This window comes from Heptranchias perlo, chromosome 2, assembly GCF_035084215.1.
Source record: "Heptranchias perlo isolate sHepPer1 chromosome 2, sHepPer1.hap1, whole genome shotgun sequence".
NCBI classification, from domain to species: domain Eukaryota; kingdom Metazoa; phylum Chordata; class Chondrichthyes; order Hexanchiformes; family Hexanchidae; genus Heptranchias; species Heptranchias perlo.
In genome coordinates this window covers 24,623,037-24,643,342 of record NC_090326.1, presented here as the reverse complement: position 1 = coordinate 24,643,342, position 20,306 = coordinate 24,623,037, and the positions used below count along the sequence as shown (strand labels likewise).

General features: G+C 44.3%; 1 protein-coding gene across 1 annotated transcript in view; it reads left to right on the top strand.

Annotated features, from left to right (window-relative positions):
• Positions 1 to 15,249: 15,249 nt before the first annotated feature.
• Positions 15,250 to 20,306, top strand: part of osbpl10b (oxysterol binding protein-like 10b) — a 215,459-nt gene continuing 210,402 nt past the window's right edge. The window contains exon 1 of the mRNA XM_068001223.1: positions 15,250 to 16,420. Within this exon, the coding sequence (XP_067857324.1) occupies positions 16,104 to 16,420 (317 nt within the window). The 5' untranslated portion in view covers positions 15,250 to 16,103. The remainder of the gene's footprint in view (positions 16,421 to 20,306) is intronic.

The following is a 20,306-nucleotide window of genomic DNA, read 5'->3' as shown; positions in this document are numbered from 1 at the left end:
GGGAATTCCACAGACCCATGACCCTCAGAGAAAAAATTTCACCTCATCTCCGTCTTCAATGGGAGACCCCTTATTTTTAAACTGTGGCCCCTAGTTCTAGTCTCTCCCACAAGGGGAAACATCCTCTCAGCATCTACCCCTTCTAGTCCCCTCAGGATCTTATATGTTTCAATAAGGTCACCTCTCATTCTTCTAAACTCCAGTGCATACAGGCCCAACTTGTCCAACCTTTCCTCATAAGATAATCCCCTCATCCCAGGAATCAGTCGAGTGAACCTTCTCTGAACCGCCTCCAAGGCAATTATGTCCTTTCTTAAATAAGGAGACCAAAACTGCACACAGTATTCTAGATGTGGTCTCACCAATGCCCTGTACAACTGTAGCAAAACATCTCTACTTTTATATTCTATTCCCCTTGCAATAAATGACAACATTCCATTTTCCTTTCTAATCACTTGCTGTGCCTGCATACTAACTTTTTGTGATTCATGTACTAGGACACCCAGATCCCCCTATATCTTAGAGTTCTGCAATCTTTCTCCATTTAAATAATATACTGCTTTACTATTCCTCCTGCCAAAGTGAACAAGTTCACATTTTCCCACATTTTCTTCCATCTGCCAAATTTTTGCCCACTCACTTAACCTATCGACATCCCTTTGCAGACTCCTTGGGTGCTAAATTGGGCGGTGTAGCGCCCGTTGTTTCGGCGCTACATGGCCTCTCCGACATCCAAGATGGCGTCTTGGATGCACACGCACGTTTCCTGCATGACGTGCGCCAGATGTCATCTTGGTATAGGAGTTTGCGCAGGTGCAGATAACGAACGCTGGAATCATGTAAAGTGGGGAGAAAATGGCTTCAATCAGTGTGCAACGCTGATTTAAAGTGATGGACACCATTTTGGGACTTAACGCTCAACTCAACGCACGGTCTTAACCCCGACCATCTGAACGTGTCTTAGAATGCCTGGAGGACCCCCCCCACCGGCGCTATTTAAAGGGACCATGCAGGATTTACAGGTTAGTGGCTGGATTATTGCCTCTGGCCGCCGAAACATTTGTAACCGTTTTTGGCGGTCTCCTAGACTTCAATACTAGGACACAGGGACATAGCCTAACATTTAGAGCCATGACGTGTAGGAGTGAAGTTAGGAAACGCTTCTACACGCAAAGGGTGAGAGACGTTTGGAACGCTCTTCTACAGATGGCAGTTGATGCTAGCTCACTTGTGAATGTTAAATCTGAGGTTGATAGATTTCTGTGAACCAAGGGTATTAAGGGATATGGGGCTAAGGCGGGTATATGGAGTTAGGTCACAGGTCCACCATGATCTCACTGAATGGTGGAACAGGCTCGAGGGGCTAAATGTCATTGCCACTTGCTGCCTCTTGATATGCGCCACCTTCTGCAAGAAAGCAAGGCGTGAGCCTGAGTGATGTGCCTGTCATGGTTGAATAGCTGCCAATGTGTGTGGCCTATGAGTTGTGGGTGGGCGGCTTGAAACATGGTAATGTATAAGGGTGAGAGGAAGCATCTGATTAGAAGGGTTTACTGATGGAAATAGTTTATTGGTATGTGGGTGATGGGGGGGGGGTAGTGGGTGGTGCAGTTGGTTGGAGATGCCACTTGACAGTTGACCTCACTGACCTTGACCACTCATGTCAAAGTATTGAACTTCTTCCTGCACTGCATCCATGTTCATGATGCTGTGCGTCTAGCATTGACTTTGTCCCCCGCTGCCTCCCACTGCCTTTTGAGTATATGTCCGGAGGGCCTCTTGCCCCCCCCCCCACCCCAACCCACCCTCCCCACTGTGGATATAGGACGTCCCTCCTTCTGTCCACCTCATGCACCAAGGTCTCTAGTGCATCAGCAGAGAACCTTGGTTCATGTGCTCTCGCAGGCCTGGTACCAACTCAGATTGGCAAATTGGTGAGGTCTGGTGTGCAAATTGGAGGATGTGGGATTCAGTAATGCGCAACCTTTAGTCAATGTTTTAACATAACTGATCAGCGTGTAAACATAGTGATGGGATCTGCATCTGTATTTTACGTGCGCAATGTCTGATCTCTGTTCAGACTTCATGCAGACAGTAGACTGCTATTTTCAGCAAATAACAGGTACCAGCTACCTTTAAGAGATTTCTAAGAAACGTACTCCTTTTAAGAGATTCAGCTCCCTCTCGTGGTGGAAAGTGCAAATTGCATCCATTCCACGTGCAAGGCTTGGAAAGGAATGCCAATTGCAGGTAAGTGCTCCCTTGGGACCAAACTTGCGTCTTGCCTGCCTAGGATCCATTGTGCGCGGGGTGTTATCACGCTAACATTGCCCAGAACGGACCCTTAACCAATTTATCCCCCCTTATGTCCTCTTCACAATTTACTTTCCTACCTACCTCTATGTCATCAGCAAATTTAGCAACCATACATTCGGTCCCTTCATCCAAGCCGTTGACATAGATTGTAAATAGTTGAGGCCCAAGCACTGATCCCTGTGGCACTCCATTTGTTACATCTTGCCAACCTGAAAATTACCCATTTATGCCTATTCTCTGTTTCCTGTTAGCTAACCAATCCTTGATCCATGCTAATATGTTACCCCCTACACCATGAGCTCTTATTTTGCTTAATAGCATTTGATGTGGCATTTTGTCAAAAGCCTTCTGGAAATCCAAGTTACACCACATCCACAGGATCCCCTTTATCCACGTTGCTTGTTATTTCCTCAAAGAACTCTAATAAATTAGTCAAACACGATTTCCCTTTCGCAAAGCCGTGTTGAATCTGCCTGATTGCATTGAGATTTTCTAAGTGCCCTGCTATAACCTCCTTAATAATAGATTCTAGCATTTTCCCTATCACAGTTGTTAAACTAACTGGCCTGTAGTTTCTTGCTTTCTGTCTCCCTCCTTTCTTGAATAGAGGAGTTACATTTGCTATTTTCCAATCTGATGGGACCCTTTCAGAATCTAGGGAATTTTGGAAAATTAAGACCAATGCATCTACTATCTCTGCAGCCACTTCTTTTAAGACCCTAGGATGAAGTCCGTCAGGACCTGGGGACTTGTCAGCTTTTAGTTCTAATTTTTTTTTTCAGAACCCTTTCCCTGGTGATTGTAAATGTTTTAAGTTCCTCCCTCTCTTTCACCTCTTGATTCACAATTATTTCTGCCATGTTATTTGTATCCTCTACAGTGAAGATGGACACAAAATATCTGTTCAATTCATCCGCCATTTCCTTATTCTCCATTATTAATTCCCCAGACACACTCTCTAGAGGACCAACGCTCACTTTACTTACTCTTTTCCTTTTTAAATACCTGTAGAAACTCTTACTATCTGTTTTTATATTTCTAGCTAGCTTTCTCTCATACTCTAATTTCTCCCTCATTATTCTTTTAGTCATTCTTTGCTGTTTTTTATTTTCTGTCCAATTTTCTGACCTGCCACTAATCTTCACGGAATTGTATGCATTTTCTTTCAGTTTGATACTATCTTTAATTTCCTTAGTTAACCACGGATGGTATGTCCTTCCCCTAGAGTCTTTCTTTCTCACTGGAATGTATCTTTGCTGCGTGTTATGAAATATCTCATTAAATGTCTGCCACTGCATCTCTACTGGCCTATCCCTTAACCTAATTTCCCAGTTCATTTTAGCCAGCTCTGGTTCTCATGCCCTCATAATTGCCCTTATTTAAGTTTAAAACACTAGTCTTAGACTTAGTCTTCTCTCCCTCAAACTGAATGCGAAATTCAATCATATTGAGATCACTGCTACCTAGATGCTCCTTCTTTATTTAGGCAATAATCAAGTGTTCCATGACAGGTTTTTCAAATCACAGGTACTAAGAGGTTTGAAGCAAGGGCACATTAATTTGTGCAAGATCAAGTTGAGGTTTCAGTTAGATACTGGAGGTTGTTGATCCAGGAAGTCAACGCTGTCTCCTCCTATGGGGCAATGAGATCAAGCATATGCTGATTAATGCTAAGCTGTTCGAGAATCACAGTTTTGTGGGGTCAGTAAGGAGTTGCTAAAATTACTCTCACTCTGTCTGATCCATTGCCAAGTATAGATTTTTTCCATCTCTAAGAATAAGACTAAACACTTGTCTACTTCAGCCTCCTCCTCGTCATCTGCTTCTCATTTCACTCTGCAGCTTCTTCTCCCATCTCTTCCCCAGCCCTCATTAAAGTTAACTTCTCTGTGAGACCCACCTCCTGCATCCTTGATCCCCTGTTGATTCAATTCCTGACTAAACAACTATCTTGCCTTTTACTGTTCTTGCAGACATTATCAATGGCTCCCTTTTCTTGGGTATTGTTTTCTTGGGTATTGTTACCAAGCTTTTCTAAATTCCCATCATCACCCTCCTCAAAAAGCTTACCTTTGACTCTCCATCCTCTTCAACTACTGCCAAATTTCTAATTTCCCTTTCCTCCCTAAGATTTTTGAAAGCATTGTTAGCACTCAATTCTCTCACCAATTCCTGCACAAAACTCTTCAGTACAACTTCCGCCCTGCCTGCAGCACTAAGACTGCCCTGATCACAATGCATTATTCCTCCTTTCCTCTCCATGGCATCTGACATACTTCATTCCACCTCCTCCATTACATCTCTCCGGTGCTCCAACTCAGTGGCAACACCCTCACTTGGTTCCACTCCTATCTGTCCCATAGTAGCCAGCACATGTCCTGCAATGGCTTCTCTTACTACCCCTGTACGGTCACCTTAGGAGTGCCCCAAGATTCTATCATTGACCCTTCCTATTCCTTGTTGACATGCTGCCCCTTGGCAACGCTATCTATATACATGGGGGTCAGGTTTCAGCCACCTTTGACTTTATCGTGCTATCTGATTTGATATTACTTCTATAACATCAGGTTGTAGGTGAGCCGGAACTTTCTCCAACTCTTACTAGCCCTGCATGGTCACCTCAGGGGTGTCCCAAGGTCCCATAGTAGCCAGCACATGTTCTGCAATGGCTTCTCTTACTACCACTTGCACAATATTGGCAAAACTAAAGTCATTCTGTTTGGCCCCTGCCAAAAATTCCACAACCTAGCTCCCAATCCTTGTTTCCAGGTGGACCATTTTGATTGCCACAGATGACGGTCTATCTCAGCCAACAGTGTATGGTAAAGGGTGGTTCTACTCAATGTGGAGGGTGCCCCTGGCTGAAGGATTCCTGAACCCAAGCACCTGCTGTGATTTTTCTCCAAAGTAGCATGAGTTAAGCAAGGGCCACAAGTATGGCTGTAGCTGACATGTTCAGATCTTCGGTTATCCTTGCATTGAGCATGTCAAACAACCTTACCAGCTGATCATAATGTGGCTTAGTGAAAGTCAGCATGTCTTCTACCTTTTATTCCTGGTCAGTCTCAGATTATCATTGGATTTTTGTTGGTGGGGTAGCCTGCGGGATAGTTTCCCCAGACTGAATCTATAGAGATGGCAGAATAGGAGTCTCCCTGGAGTGAGCCGAGCTATGAGCTGCTGTATCAAAAAACTCATGATGTTAAATCTTTGAGACACGAGCTTCTGCCATTCAGGTGATGCCCATACCTTCCCTGGAAGTGGCCTGGATATTCACCAAAAGTTGGAAGAAGAGCATCAAAATGCTGTGGACCTGTTCGTGAAACAAAACTGTAATAAATGAGCCCCACTGTGGAACTTGTGCTAGAAAAACTACATCCAAACAGTGAGCCGATATGTCTGAGGGTGCTACATCCAAACTATGCAGCACCATTGGGGATCTGATTTAATCTTGGTGACATCTGAGGCCAATGATGGCAGGCCATTTTGGAGCAGGGAAGCGCTTATCAACAGAATTTATGCCTTAGGGGATCCATTCTTATGGGAGAGACTAGAACTAAGGGTTCACAGTTTAAAAATAAGGGGTCTCCCATTTAAGACGGAAATGAGTAGAAATTTTTTCTCTCAGAAGGTTGTGAATCTGTGGAACTCCCTTCCCCAGAGAGCGGTGGAGGCAGGGTCATTGAATATTTTTAAGGAGTGAGATAGATTCCTGATTAACAAGGGAGTCAAAGGTTATAGTAGGTTGACGGGAAAGTAGGGTTGAGGTCACAATCAGGTCAGCCAAGACCTTATCAAATGGCAGAGCAGGCCCGAGGGGCCAAATGGCCTACTCCTGCTCTTAATTCGAATGTTGGTATGTAATACCAGTTGGTGTCAAATACTTTGTGCTTCCTAGTGTCAAAGAAGGACTTTTCTCTTTCTCTCTGATGCCTCAATACTGGCTTGTTATTTCAGATATCAGTATCATGTTCATAGGCAGCCACAAGTATCAGCCATCTACAATAGTAAAGGCTCAGGCACATTTTGCACAGCATTTAAAATATGCCATTACTGAAATTTTTGAGAATTTTGAAAAGATAAATGTGTGGAGAAATGAAATACAATGGAAAACGTGAACATGATAAATGCTGAAGAAAAGCTTAAAGAAATATATTTGTCAGACCTTTTAGTATCCTAACTAACTTTTTGAATAGAAGTACTTCCTCACATGCATCAAAAGTTTGCCTGTGTTGCGAGAAGTAAACTGATGCTCCAGAGTAGGGATTATTCTTTTATACTGCACTGAAGCAGGGATAGTTTAACTAATGTCAGACCACTCCTGAGTTGTTTGGGGGATGCAATATGCAGAAGAATGGCTGTTATTAGAAAGCGTTCATTAAAGTCTATTAAAATTAACAACCCTGGGGGAAAAAAATTTTCTGTGTGCCATCAGTAGCAAAATCCTCAGAAGTACCCAAATCACTGTCATGCTTTCATGAAAGAAGGCATCCCAGGATGATCAAGAGCCAGCCTAGCCTGATTGACTGCACCGGCCAAATGCCACTAATCAACCTGCAGGTCCTGCCACAGCTACCTGGCAATGACCATGCTGATCATCAGAGAGATAGATGCAGAGCTGTGCCATCTACTGCAAGGATACCTGCAACTACCATGCAACATAGGGTTGGCTCATCTAATGACAGTAACAGATACTAATGGCCTAAAAGCTGGCTCCACCTGCTTGCAGGAATGCTGACCTGTGGTAATGGTGCCATGAACTGGCACAAAGGACCACTGTCCTCGCAACCGCCGCCATGCAACACCACCTACACTTTAGCAGCCAATAAACTGCGAGCTGGGTGTTGGGCTGTTCCTGCACATTGGGTTTCCTTTCCCTTCATTTTTGCCTGTCTCTTCTGAGTCCCCTACCCTTCAATCTTAGCAAAGGCTGGCAATGAGTTGAGATGCTTTTTGAGCCTTTCCAAAGATTTTTAGAATTTGTGTCTCCCTTTACTTACATGCAATTTTCCACTACCATCACTAGTGTGCTTTCTAGACTCATCGAAATCTACATCTGAAGTTATGCTAATGAGCTGACTTAGCATATTTGAGTGCAAATAGCACACTTCAATTTGAGTCTGTATAAAGCCCACCACCATTTGGGTCTAAACTATGTCAATGGCGGAAAGTCTAGGCTAGCATCTCTCCCACTTAGCTCAGGCTGGAAGGATGCATGGCGAGGGATACCTAAAAAGAGAAAGAGAAATTCATCTAAAAGTGGAAAGCAAAACAGGGATGGCAAAAGTAGCATAACTGGGAAGAAATAAATAATTTCAATAATACAATCCTCTGGGTGTATCAGAATAAATCTTACATTTTGCATGGTCTTTTGAAAATTATGAGGTGCCCAAATGTTGGTAGATATTTCAAAACTTCAAACTTTCAGATACTCACAAAAAAGAGGTATCTAACACTGAAGCAATTTACTCTCTTACTAATGGCAAGGTGGGATTATACCAGTGTAGAGAACAACCCTGTCTGCTGTCAACATTAAAATCTGTATTACCTGGTATTTTGGGTTTTGTCCTTTTGACAGATGGAGTGTCATGTGTGAAAAGCAATGGGTCTTCAACAATAGTCAATATCCTGCATTTGATATGATGACCATACAACTTGTTCAAAATTCACAGAAGCCTGGAAACCAATGTAGGCTGGAAGACAAGATGAGGTCCAGAAGAGAAATCAGTATGGAGCATAAGAAAAATCATTGAAGACCAGGAAACCAATGGATCCAGAAAAGAAAGAATGCCAGGGCTGTTGAAGGTGAGAGATAAGTAGAGGCACACGGACAGGAAAAAATAAGAGTGAGCCAGGATAACTGAGATCAGTTTAAACCATGAGAAAGGCATTGAACTGTGATAAATTACTGATACAAGGCTGACCTTGTAATTTAACTGAAAACTGGATAGCTGCCTAGTCAAGTACTGCAACAGGCCAACATATTGCTTTCTACCATTAAATAATGAAATCACAGCTTAAGTCAATAATATGTTAACTGTATTTAATTGTACTGTAAAGACTTTATGATTGGCAATGGGCATTACAACCACTGCCCAGTGATGGATAACTAAACATTAGCAGAAATAAATTAATATATGATTTGGATTCAAAATCATGAAAGGATGTAGAGAAGTTATTTGTGCAAAACTAGAAGAGAATGGAGCTCGGGATATGACTATTTTTGGCAAATAATTCTGCATTCATCAAATGAGGGATATTATTATGGGGGGATGGAACATTTTTTCAGCATTGGTACCAGAGTCAGTATCAAGCATTTCCAAGTCAGATATAGCATGGGTTAATATGGAGTAAAGCTCCATCAGCTCTGCCTGAGCAATATATTTCACCTAATGCTCAGAAGGTCCACCCGACTGCAGGAACGTGACATTTACAACTTTATGGACTCATTGAGTGAGGCTGTCTTACTTATTCTTATTTAGTAGTCTATTGTGTGGCACCTTGTCAAAGGCTTTTTGAAAATGAAGATACACAATGTCAACTGGGCTACCTATATCCCCCAACTCAGTGACTTCCTCAAAAATTCAACCAGGTTGGTGAGAAGGGATTGCCTGTTCCAGAAGATATGTCGAGATTCTCTAAGAACCCCTTCATTGTCAAGGTGGTCACACAGCGTATCGTTAATAATCTCTTCTAGCAACTTGCTTATAATTGGTTCAGCTAACGGGTATGTAATTTCTTGATCTAGCGTATTGTCCTTTTTAAATATTGGCAAAATATGGGCTTCTCTCCAATCCACGAAACAATCCCAGACCTCAGCAAGCTGTTAAATATATGAACAATAGGCTCATGTACTCCTTGTTAAAGTGCAAAACTGTGATAATCGCTGCTTTGTTGTGATTGGTCCAAAACGCTTTGTTAAAGTTGATGAATAATGGGCATCTTCAGCGTTCTCTTTTATTCATAAATTCTTCACATTTGATCACAAAAGGTCTTTGGAGAGCCAAAATTCTAAAATGTGGAATTTTGTCTCCTGAGATTTCTAAATTATGGAATGGCCCTGTCCCTGTCACTGTGGATAGAGACTTGATGCAAAAGTTCAGTTTTTTTTAATTCAAAAAAGAAATGGATAGATTTTTCATTCAATGGGAGTAAACGGAGGTGGGCTTGCTCCCAGGGAAGACAGATGATATACGGCATATTATAAAGACTGTTTTTATTTTGATTACGTGTACTGGTTGTCAGAATACTGTAAAAGTTGTGCTCTCATTATACAGTCATATCAGTTATGAGTTAATTATCTTTATTGAAAACAACATATGGCTAATGGATATCAATGAAGCTCATATCCTGAGAATGAAAAAAAACACAATGAGAGAAATGGCCACATCATCTGTTTTTGGTGGTGTTGGATGAGGGATAAATGTTGGTTGGGACATCAGGATAAATCCCCTATTCTTCTTTGAATAGTGCCTTTGAATCTTTTACACCCACCTGAGAGGACAGACAGGATCATGATTTAACACCTCATCTGAAAGACAGCACCTCTGAAAGAGCACAGAAGTGTCAGCCTAGATTAGGTGCTCAAGTCCCTGAAGTAGGGCTTGAACCTATGACCTTCTGGCTCAGAGGCAAGAGTACTATCACTGAGCCAAGGCTGGCACCTAAAGGAATTTTAAAAAATTCGTTCGTGGGATGTAGGCATCGCTGGCGAGGCCAGCATTTATTGCCCATCCCTAATTGCCCTCGAGAAGGTGTTGGGGAGCCGCCTTCTTGAACCGTTGCAGTCCGTGTGGTGAAGGTTCTCCCACAGTGCTATTAGGAAGGGAGTTTCAGGATTTTGACCCAGCGACGATGAAGGAACGGCGATATATTTCCAAGTCGGGATGGTGTGTGACTTGGAGGGGAACGTGCAGGTGGTGTTGTTCCCACGTGCCTGCTGCCTTTGTCCTTCTAGGTGGTAGAGGTCGCGGGTTTGGGAAGTACTGTCGAAGAAGCCTTGGCGAGTTGCTGCAGTGCATCCTGTGGATGGTACACCCTGCAGCCACTGTGCGCCAGTGGTAAAGGGAGTGAATGTTTAGGGTGGTGGATGGGGTGCCAATCAAGCGGGCTGCTTTGTCCTGGATGGTGTCGAGCTTCTTGAGTATTGTTGGAGCTCATCCAGGCAAGTGGAGAGTATTCCATCACACTGCTGACTTGTGCCTTGCAGATGGTGGAAAGGCTTTGGGGAGTCAGGAGGTAAGTCACTCGCCACAGAATAACCCGCCTCTGACCTGCTCTTGTAGCCACGGTATTTATGTGGCTGGTCCAGTTAAGTTTCTGGTCAATGGTGACCCCCAGGATGTTGATGGTGGGGGATTCGGTGATGGTAATGCCATTGAACGTCAAGGGGAGGGGGTTAAACGCTCTCTTGTTGGAGATGGTCATTGCTTGGCACTTGTCTGGCGCGAATGTTATTTGCCACTTATGAGCCCAAGCCTGGATGTTGTCCAGGTCTTGCTGCATGCAGGCATGGACTGCTTCATTATCTGAGGGGTTGCGAATGGAACTGAACACTGTGCAATCATCAGCGAACATCCCCATTTCTGACCTTTTGATGGAGGAAAGGTCATTGATGAAGCAGCTGAAGATGGTGGGGCCTAGGACACTGCCCTGAGGAACTCCTGCAGCAATGTCCTGGGGCTGAGATGATTGGCCTCCAACAACCACTACCATCTTCCTTTGTGCTAGGTATGACTCCAGCCACTGGAGAGTTTTCCCCCTGATTCCCATTGACTTCAATTTTACTAGGGCTCCTTGGTGCTACACTCGGTCAAATGCTGCCTTGATGTCAAGGACAGTCACTCTCACCTCAACTCTGGAATTCAGCTCTTTTGTCCATGTTTGGACCAAGGCTGTAATGAGGTCTGGAGCCAAGTGGTCCTGGCGGAACCCAAACTGAGCATCGGTGAGCAGGTTATTGGTGAGTAAGTGCCGCATGATAGCACTGTTGACGACACCTTCCATCACTTTGCTGATGCTTGAGAGTAGACTGATGGGGCGGTAATTGGCCGGATTGGATTTGTCCTGCTTTTTGTGGACAGGACATACCTGGGCAATTTTCCACATTGTCGGGTAGATGCCAGTGTTATAGCTGTACTGGAACAGTTTGGCTAGAGGCGCGGCTAGTTCTGGAGCACAAGTCTTCAGCACTACAGCCCATAGTCTTTGCTGTATCCAGTGCACTCAGCCGTTTCTTGATATCACGTGGAGTGAATCGAATTGGCTGAAGATTGGCTTCTGTGATGGTGGGGATATTGGGAGGAGGTCGAGATGGATCATCCACTCGGCACTTCTGGCTGAAGATGGTTGCAAACGCTTCAGCCTTGTCTTTTGCACTCACGTGCTGGACTCCGCCATCATTGAGGATGGGGATATTTACAGAGCCTCCTCCTCCTCCCGTTAGTTGTTTAATTGTCCACCACCACTCATGACTGGATGTGGCAGGACTGCAGAGCTTTGATCTGATTCGTTGGTTGTGGAATCGCTTAGCTCTGTCTATAGCATGTTGCTTCCACTGTTTAGCGTGCATTTAGTCCTGAGTTGTAGCTTCACCAGGTTGGCACCTCATTTTTAGGTACGCCTGGTGCTGCTCCTGGCATGCTCTTCTACACTCCTCATTGAGCCAGGGTTGATTCCCTGGCTTGTTGGTAATGGTAGAGTGAGGAATATGCCGGGCCATGAGGTTACAGATTGTGCTGGAATACAATTCTGCTGCTGATGGCCCACAGCGCCTCATGGATGCCCAGTTTTGAGCTGCTAGATCTGGTCTGAATCTATCCCATTTAGCACGGTGGTAGTGCCACACAACACGTTGGATGGTATCCTCAGTGTGGAGATGGGACTTCATCTCCACAAGGACTATGCGGTTGTCACTCCAACCAATACTGTCATGGACAGATGCATCTGTGACAGGTAGACTGGTGAGGACGAGGTCTGGTAGGTTTTTCCCTCATGCTGGCTTGCTCACCACCTGCCGCAGGCCCAGTCTGGCAGCTATGTCCTTCAGGACTCGGCCAGCTTGGTCAGTAGTGGTGCTACCGAGCCACTCTTGGTGATGGACATTGAAGTCCCCCACGCAGAATACATTCTGTGCCCTTGCTACCCTCAGTGCTTCCTCCAAGTGGTGCTCAACATGGAGGAGGACTGATTCATCAGCTGAGGGAGGACGGTAGGTGGTAATTAGCAGGAGGTTTCCTTGCCCATGTTTGACCTGATGCCATGAGATTTCATGGGGTCCAGAGTCAATGTTGAGGACTCCCAGGGCCACTCCCTCCTGACTGTATATCACTGTACCACCACCTCTGGTGGGTCTGTCCTGCTGGTGGGACAGGACATACCCAGGGATGGTGATGGAAGAGTATGGGATGTTGGCTGATAGGTATGATGATTCTGTGAGTATGGCTATGTCAAGCTGTTGCTTGACTAGTCTGTGGGATAGCTCTCCCAATTTTGGCACAGGTCCCTCGATGTTGGTGAGGAGGACTTTGCAGGGTCGACTGGACTTGGTCCAAGTTTGCCTTTGTTGTGTCCGGTGCCTAGTGGTCCATCCGGTTTTATTCTTATTATGACTTTTTGTAGTGAGATTTTACAACTGAGTGGCTTACTGGGCTATTTCAGAGGGCAATTAAGAATCAACCACATTGCTGTGGGTCTGGAGTCACATATAGGCCAGACCAGGTAAGGACAGCAGGTTTCCTTCCCTTAAGGGCATTCGTGAACCAGATGGGTTTTTACGACAATCTGGTAGTTTCATGGCCACCATTACTGGTACTAGTTTTTTAATTCCAGATTTTTATTTAATTAATTGAAATTAAATTCCCCAGCTGTCATGGCAGGATTTGAACTCATGACTCCGGATTATTAGTCCAGGCCTCTGGATTACTAGTCCAGTACATAACCACTATGCTACCATATCCTTATAAAAGCAACAGTTTGAGAGTGGGGAATATGGAGTTCAGAGTATAAGAATTAAAGCAGCTTAGCCAATACAAGTTCCAAGCATCCTTTAAAAAGATACACCCTCTATTTTTGTGAAATTGTTCAATTGTCACCTTACTACTGTTACCACTTGCTGGAATTAGTCTCCAGCAGCGTCTGGAATACAAACCACTTAGTAAGGCTCACTCTCCATTTCAGAAGCTTAACTGGACCAGCCATATCTACTCTGTAACTACAGGAGCAGGGCAGAGATTGGGTACTCTGTGACAAATGGCTCACCTCATGACCCTTCAAAGTTTATCCACCACCTACAAGGCTTAAGTCAGGGGTGTAATGGAATACTCACCACTTGCCTGGATGGATGCAGCCACAACAGCACTCTATAAGCTCAACACCACTCAGGACAGAGCAGTTCATTTGATCGGTACCCCTGCCACTGAACTCAGTATTCACTCCTTCCACTGCCAGTGTAGTGTGTCTGCAGTATGTATGATTTACAGGATGCACTGCAGCAACTCACCAAGGTTACTTCAACAGCACTTCCCTCCCCTGTGACCTCTATTACTGAGAAAGATAAAAACAGAAATATTGTAAGAATGTCATCACCTCCAAGTTCCGTTACAAGTGACACACCATGCTGATTTGAACATATATCACCATTCCTTCCTTGTCACTGGGTTAATATCCTGCAATTCCCTACCTAACACCATTGTGGGAGCACCACTGCCACGAGGAAAAGACCCACCACGGCCTTTTCCGGGCAACTAGGGTTGGGCAATAAATGTAGCTTTGCCAGCATCACCCACATCCTAAGATCAAATGAAAAAAATATACTAATACTATGAATGTAATATGACAATGTATTATAATCAAAGAACAGTTGCAATAAAAAGTGTGCTCATCTTATTATAAATTGTTACTTGATTTATAACAATAATGTACATATTACTATGTTGCCTGTTAGTAATTTACTTTACTACCTAAGTATTGCTATCCAGCTAGGTCACAGATTTTAGAAAAATGTTAACAGACATTATAATTGCACATTCGTAAATGTGGGGCACATCTGTAGACAGCACCATTATAGTTACAGCCAACTTGTATTACATCTAAAGCTGTCTAAACATGGGTAACACGTTAGCCAGATCGTCTGCCCATACTCAGGAGTCAGTTTATTGAAAAAGAACATTTTAACACATTGACTGACATCTGTTCCAGATGCTCTCTGTTGCAATCTCGACTTTAGGAGTCCTGACACTCTGTCGCCAACTAGCTAGTCATTGATTTAAAAAGAACATTAGCAGACATTACAATTCAATTCAATACTGTCCCAACGTCGGCACAACTGTAGAGGGGGAGCGCAAAGACACAAAATATTGCCTAATTTTGATAACCAAAAACAATAAGCGAGACTTAGGTTGTATTCAACCAAAGCTTTAGAAATGTTTAAACTTCGTGAGAGTTACCACAATTCCTCGAGATTTGCCATACTTGTCACAAAACTGATTCAAAATTCCAAGTTTGACAAATTTGGTGTTTTGGATTTAATAAATCAAACTACACTTTCAATGGAAGAATGATCTTTTTCCTTAAAGCTCTTAAATGACTCATTTTTTTGGATGCATTAGAAATGCTGATGTGGCTTCCGCGACCGATGGGCACCGCAAGGACTGGAGTGCATAATGGATGGTGTAAATAATATTATTTAATTTGATAAGTTTCCTTTGTTTTTTTATGATTTAGTTTTCTATTAGTTATGCCCTTCTAAAAGGGGGCACTTTTGTTTGTTTTATGACACTGGGGCAAGCCAATGTCTCCTTATTGTTTAATCAAAAAAAAAAGCAGAAATGCTGATGTGGACGAAAAACACCTGCCTTCAGTCTCAAAATAGTTCACTACCTGTCGTTTAATTAGATGAAGTATCTCAGTAAGGTGATTTCTGGAAGAAACAATTCCAGCCCCCGGAGGGGGGAGGGTCTGTGCGTCGGGCGCGTGCGTGTTGTCACGTAGATTCTTGCCGTACGCAATTCGTGCGCGAGCTCCAATCAAAGCGGAGGGAAGGAAAGTAAAACCTCATCGAGAAGGGAGAGTGAGTGAGTGAGCGGGCGGCTCCGGGAGTTACTGACTAGACTGGTTGTTTGCTTTCCTGTCTGCTGTAGACTGAGGTTGTTTTAGCGAGAGGATCACGAGTGAAGGCCCCCGCCCCCTGTCCTTCTCTCCGGGGCTATGTGACAGGACTGTTGAGGGCGCCAGCGCCAGGACTGGGTGGTACGGTTTTGGCGGGGTGGGAGGGAAGGAAGGAAAGAAGGAAGGAAGGAAGGAGGGCGGGACGGAGGGAGCCAGCCAGGCAAGGCAAGGCAAAAGGGTGTGAGTCTCCGGGACGCATAAGAGCGACCGAGACGGTGCACCGCGTCACTCGGACCGAGAAGCCAGGAGATTTTTATTTTTACACGCAAACCGGGAAGGACACGCACCAAGCGACGACTACCTGACAGAAAGGGGGAGGAGGGACCGTCTTACCCGTTAACTCATTGACTGACTGACCGACCGACCGACCGACCGACATCAGCGAGTGTCGCCGCTCTGGGTCGCCTCGTCCCTTCGGATTCTTGTGTCAGGGCGGCTCGAGCGCAGGGCGTTCGTTATTCGGAGCGTTCTATAGAACGCGCGCGCCCGCCCCCGTCGCGTGCTGGCTGTAAATAGTAGCAGCAGCCGCCGCCGCTTGATTTCGGTGACACTTTCTTACCCACCACCACCCCCCCCCCCGCAAAAAACAAACAAACGACAACCAGCTCCTGTCGTGGTAGATGTTTAGCACCGAGAAAGCGGCTCCGGGCGGCGCTGCTGCTGCTGGTGGTGGTGGTGGTGATGCCGCCGCTGATGGAGGTGGGAGAAGAAACTCTGCCTCCCCAGGGGACAGGGGATCGGCGGTGGCGGTGAAAACAAGCACCCAGGAGAGGGCGAAGAGTAACTGCAGCAGCCCGAACTCGGTACCACCCGCGGAGTCGGTGCGGACAGTCCGAGAGCAGCAGCAGCAACAACACCAACATCATCCGGAAGCTGGCAAGGTTGTGGAGGGTTTGCTCAGCAAATATACCAATTTGATCCAGGGCTGGCAGAACAGGTAAGAAACTAGGGAATATGCATTCAACGACCTCGCTCGGGAAGCATATTACTAACAGACTGCCCTTATCGTTAACCGCGTGAAATGCATCACGAAACACTCGAGGCAACGCAAAAAAAAAATCAGCTGTATTTCTAGATTATAGTGACCGACCCGACCTGAATTTTGTTTCTAATTCATATCCAAGATTTTCTTTTTACTGCGTTGGCAACTATATTACGTTCGTACTGTGCAGCCCCCTATTGAAATGTAAGGACCAGTGGGACAAATAGTTGAAGCCGTGCTTCATTGGAATGCTTAAATATTAGAGCGTACCACAGTAACTCAAGTTTGTCATTTAAATGTACTGTAACGGGTGCCCTGGGCTGGTAAAGCCATTTGTTTGTTCGCTGTTACGATAGTACAATATAATGAGATGCTCAAATCTATTAGCTTGCACTCAGTGGCCCACTTAAAAGCATTGAGCTTGAGTCGGGAAATAAAAGCTGTAGTGAACTTCATATATGTGGTACATTTAATTAATTTAGGACATTGTTCTGTAGTGCTGATCTGAGCAAAATCAGTGATGCATAATATTTAATATAAATATCGAAGAGTTTATTTTACTGGTAATTTTCCATCCCTCCTTTCTTTATGCCTCTTTCTGTGTGATGTCATATATTTTCAGGCTTTGGCTTATTATCTGTTTCATGCATTGCTCAATATATAATGGTAAGACAACTTGATTTAAATTCATTGTGTTATATACAATGGCAAGTAGGTAGTTTAGAGTCAGAGTTATACGGCACGGATAGAGGCCCTTCGGCCCATCGTGTCCGCGCCGGCCATCAAGCCCTGTCTAATCTAATCCCATATTCCAGCATTTGGTCCGTAGCCTTGTATGCTATGGCATTTCAAGTGCTCATCCAAATGCTTCTTGAATGTTGTGAGGGTTCCTGCCTCCACAACCCTTTCAGGCAGTGAGTTCCAGACTCCAACCACCCTCTGGGTGAAAAAGTTCTTTCTCAAATCCCCTCTAAACCTCCCGCCTTTTACCTTGAATCTATGTCCCCTTGTTATAGAACCCTCAACGAAGGGAAAAAGCTCCTTAGTATCCATCCTATCTGTGCCCCTCATAATTTTGTACACCTCAATCATGTCCCCCCTCAGCCTCCTCTGCTCCAAGGAAAACAAACCCAATCTTCCCAGTCTCTCTTCATAGCTGAAGCGCTCCAGCCCTGGTAACATCCTGGTGAATCTCCTCTGCACCCTCTCCAAAGCGATCACATCCTTCCTGTAGTGTGGCGACCAGAACTGCACACAGTACTCCAGCTGTGGCCTAACCAGTGTTTTATACAGCTCCATCATAACCTCCTTGCTCTTATATTCTATGCCTCGGCTAATAAAGGCAAGTATCCCATATGCCTTCTTTACCACCTTATCTACCTGTTCCGCCACCTTCAGGGATCTGTGAACTTGCACACCAAGATCCCTCTGACCCTCTATCTTGCCTAGGGTCCTCCCATTCATTGTGTATTCCCTTGCCTTGTTAGTCCCTCCAAAGTGCATCACCTCGCACTTTTCCAGGTTAAATTCCATTTGCACCCGGAAAAGTGCAAATGGAATTTGCACTATGGAGTTCGCTGATGATACAAAAATTGGTAGGGTGGTAAATAGCGAGGAGGATAGCCTCAGTCTGCAGGACGATATAGATGGGTTGGTCAGATGGGCGGAACAGTGGCAAATTCCATTTGCCACTGTTCCGCCCATCTGACCAACCCATCTATATCGTCCTGCAGACTGAGGCTATCCTCCTCGCTATTTACCACCCTACCAATTTTTGTATCATCAGCGAACTTACTGATCATACCTTTTACATTCATATCCAAGTCGTTAATGTAGACCACAAACAGCAAGGGACCCAGCACCGATCCCTGTGGTACCCCACTGGCCACTGGCTTCCAGTCACAAAAACAACCTTCAACCATCACCCTCTGCCTTCTGCCACTAAGCCAGTTTTGTATCCAAAGTGCCAAGGCACCCTGGATTCCATGGGCTCGTACCTTCTTGACCAGTCTCCTGTGCGGGACTTTATCGAAGGCCTTACTGAAATCCATGTATACCACATCCACTGCGTTACCCTCATCCACACGCCTAGTCACCCCCTCAAAAAATTCAATCAAATTAGACATGATCTTCCCTTGACAAAGCCATGTTGACTATCCCTGATTAATCCTTGCTTCTCCAAGTGGAGACTAATTTTGTCCTTCAGAATTTTTTCCAATAATTTTCCTACCACTGATGTTAGGCTCACTGGCCTGTAGTTCCCCGGTTTTTCCCGACTCCCCTTCTTGAATAATGGTACTACATTAGCGGTTCTCCAGTCCTCTGGCACATCCCCTGTGGCCAGAGAGGTTCTGAATATATGTGTTAGAGCCCCCGCAATCTCCTCCTTTGCCTCACACAGTAGCCTGGGATACATTTCGTCCGGGCCTGGGGATTTATCCATTTTTAGGCCTGCTAAAACCGCCAATACCTCCTCCCGCTCGATGTTAATATGTTCGAGTATATCACAGTCCCCCTGCCGTATTTCTATGTCTACATCGTCCTTCTCCATAGTGAAAACAGATGCAAAAAATTCATTTAGAACCCCTCCTACATCTGCCGGCTCCACACACAGATTGCCATTTTTGTCCCTAATGGGCCCTATTTTTTCCCTAGTTATCCTCTTACCCTTAATATACTTATAAAACATCTTAGGATTTTCCTTTATTTTGCTCGCCAGTGTTATTTCATGGCCCCTCTTTGATCTCCTAATTTAAGGCTGTATTTCAGGCTTTGAGTTCTCTTACAGTTTGAACTTTGCTCATGATTATGACATTGTCCTAGTTGCTTTAGACAACTTTATACTGGCCAACTGTTGTCCTATATTGGTGTTTCTCTTTCTCACCCATGAAAGTAAAAGTGTAAAATATCACAAAGCACTGTTTTGAAGCCTGTTTTGCTTAAAAGAAAAGCTATCAGCCCCAAATATTTTTGGAATAAATAATATTGCAGGTGAAAGTTTTACCAACAGTCTCCCAATTCTGGACAGTTTTAACTCCATTGTACCAGCACTGACTAAATCACAGGAATGTACTGTTTCATAAGTGCCATAATAATGGCTACTGCTGTGATAGTCTATGTAATGTGAAGGCTGAGGTTGTTTCTTCATAATAGAAATTAGTGTCCAGTTGGGTGTGTGTGAAGTTATGACTGTGCCTTAGCAACAATGTCACCCCTTTAACTATTGTACTTTGTGACAGTGGACACTGCCAGTAGGCATTTTTGGATGCCATTTTTTCCTCTTAATTTTCTAGTTTGTTGAGTAGTAACATGTTTGCTTTGTAAAAGTTAATTTTGTTAAAAGCATGAATGACTTTTAAAAAAAATAATAAATGTCAATTCTAGCAAGGCATTGATGCCCTTTGTACTGTCATGTAAATTGTAATGTAACTGACGGTGTTTGTACACGTGTGTCTTTCAGTTGCTCCTTGTTGCTGTGTGTTTTTAAAAAAGTTTAAAACTTCGGATTATGCCAACATCTTATGTCGTAGGGATAAATTCTACAAATAAATTTTGTTTCCAGACTGCTTCTAAGTAACAAATTTTGAAGTGTAAAACTTGGGAGCAAGCAGGGACAGTATGTGGAAATCACTAACATTTTGGGACAAATCAGATCAATACAGTCTACCATAACTGGAAAAACATTATTTACTTGGCAGAAAAAAGGCACCAGCCGTGGCACCAAAATCTCCCCAGATTTTTAAAAAAGATATAGGAGTGCTTTAGCTTTCTTTCACTTTCCAAATTTTGGGAAAGAGGAAGACATTAATATTTCTCTATGAAAACATTATGCAAGAAGTAT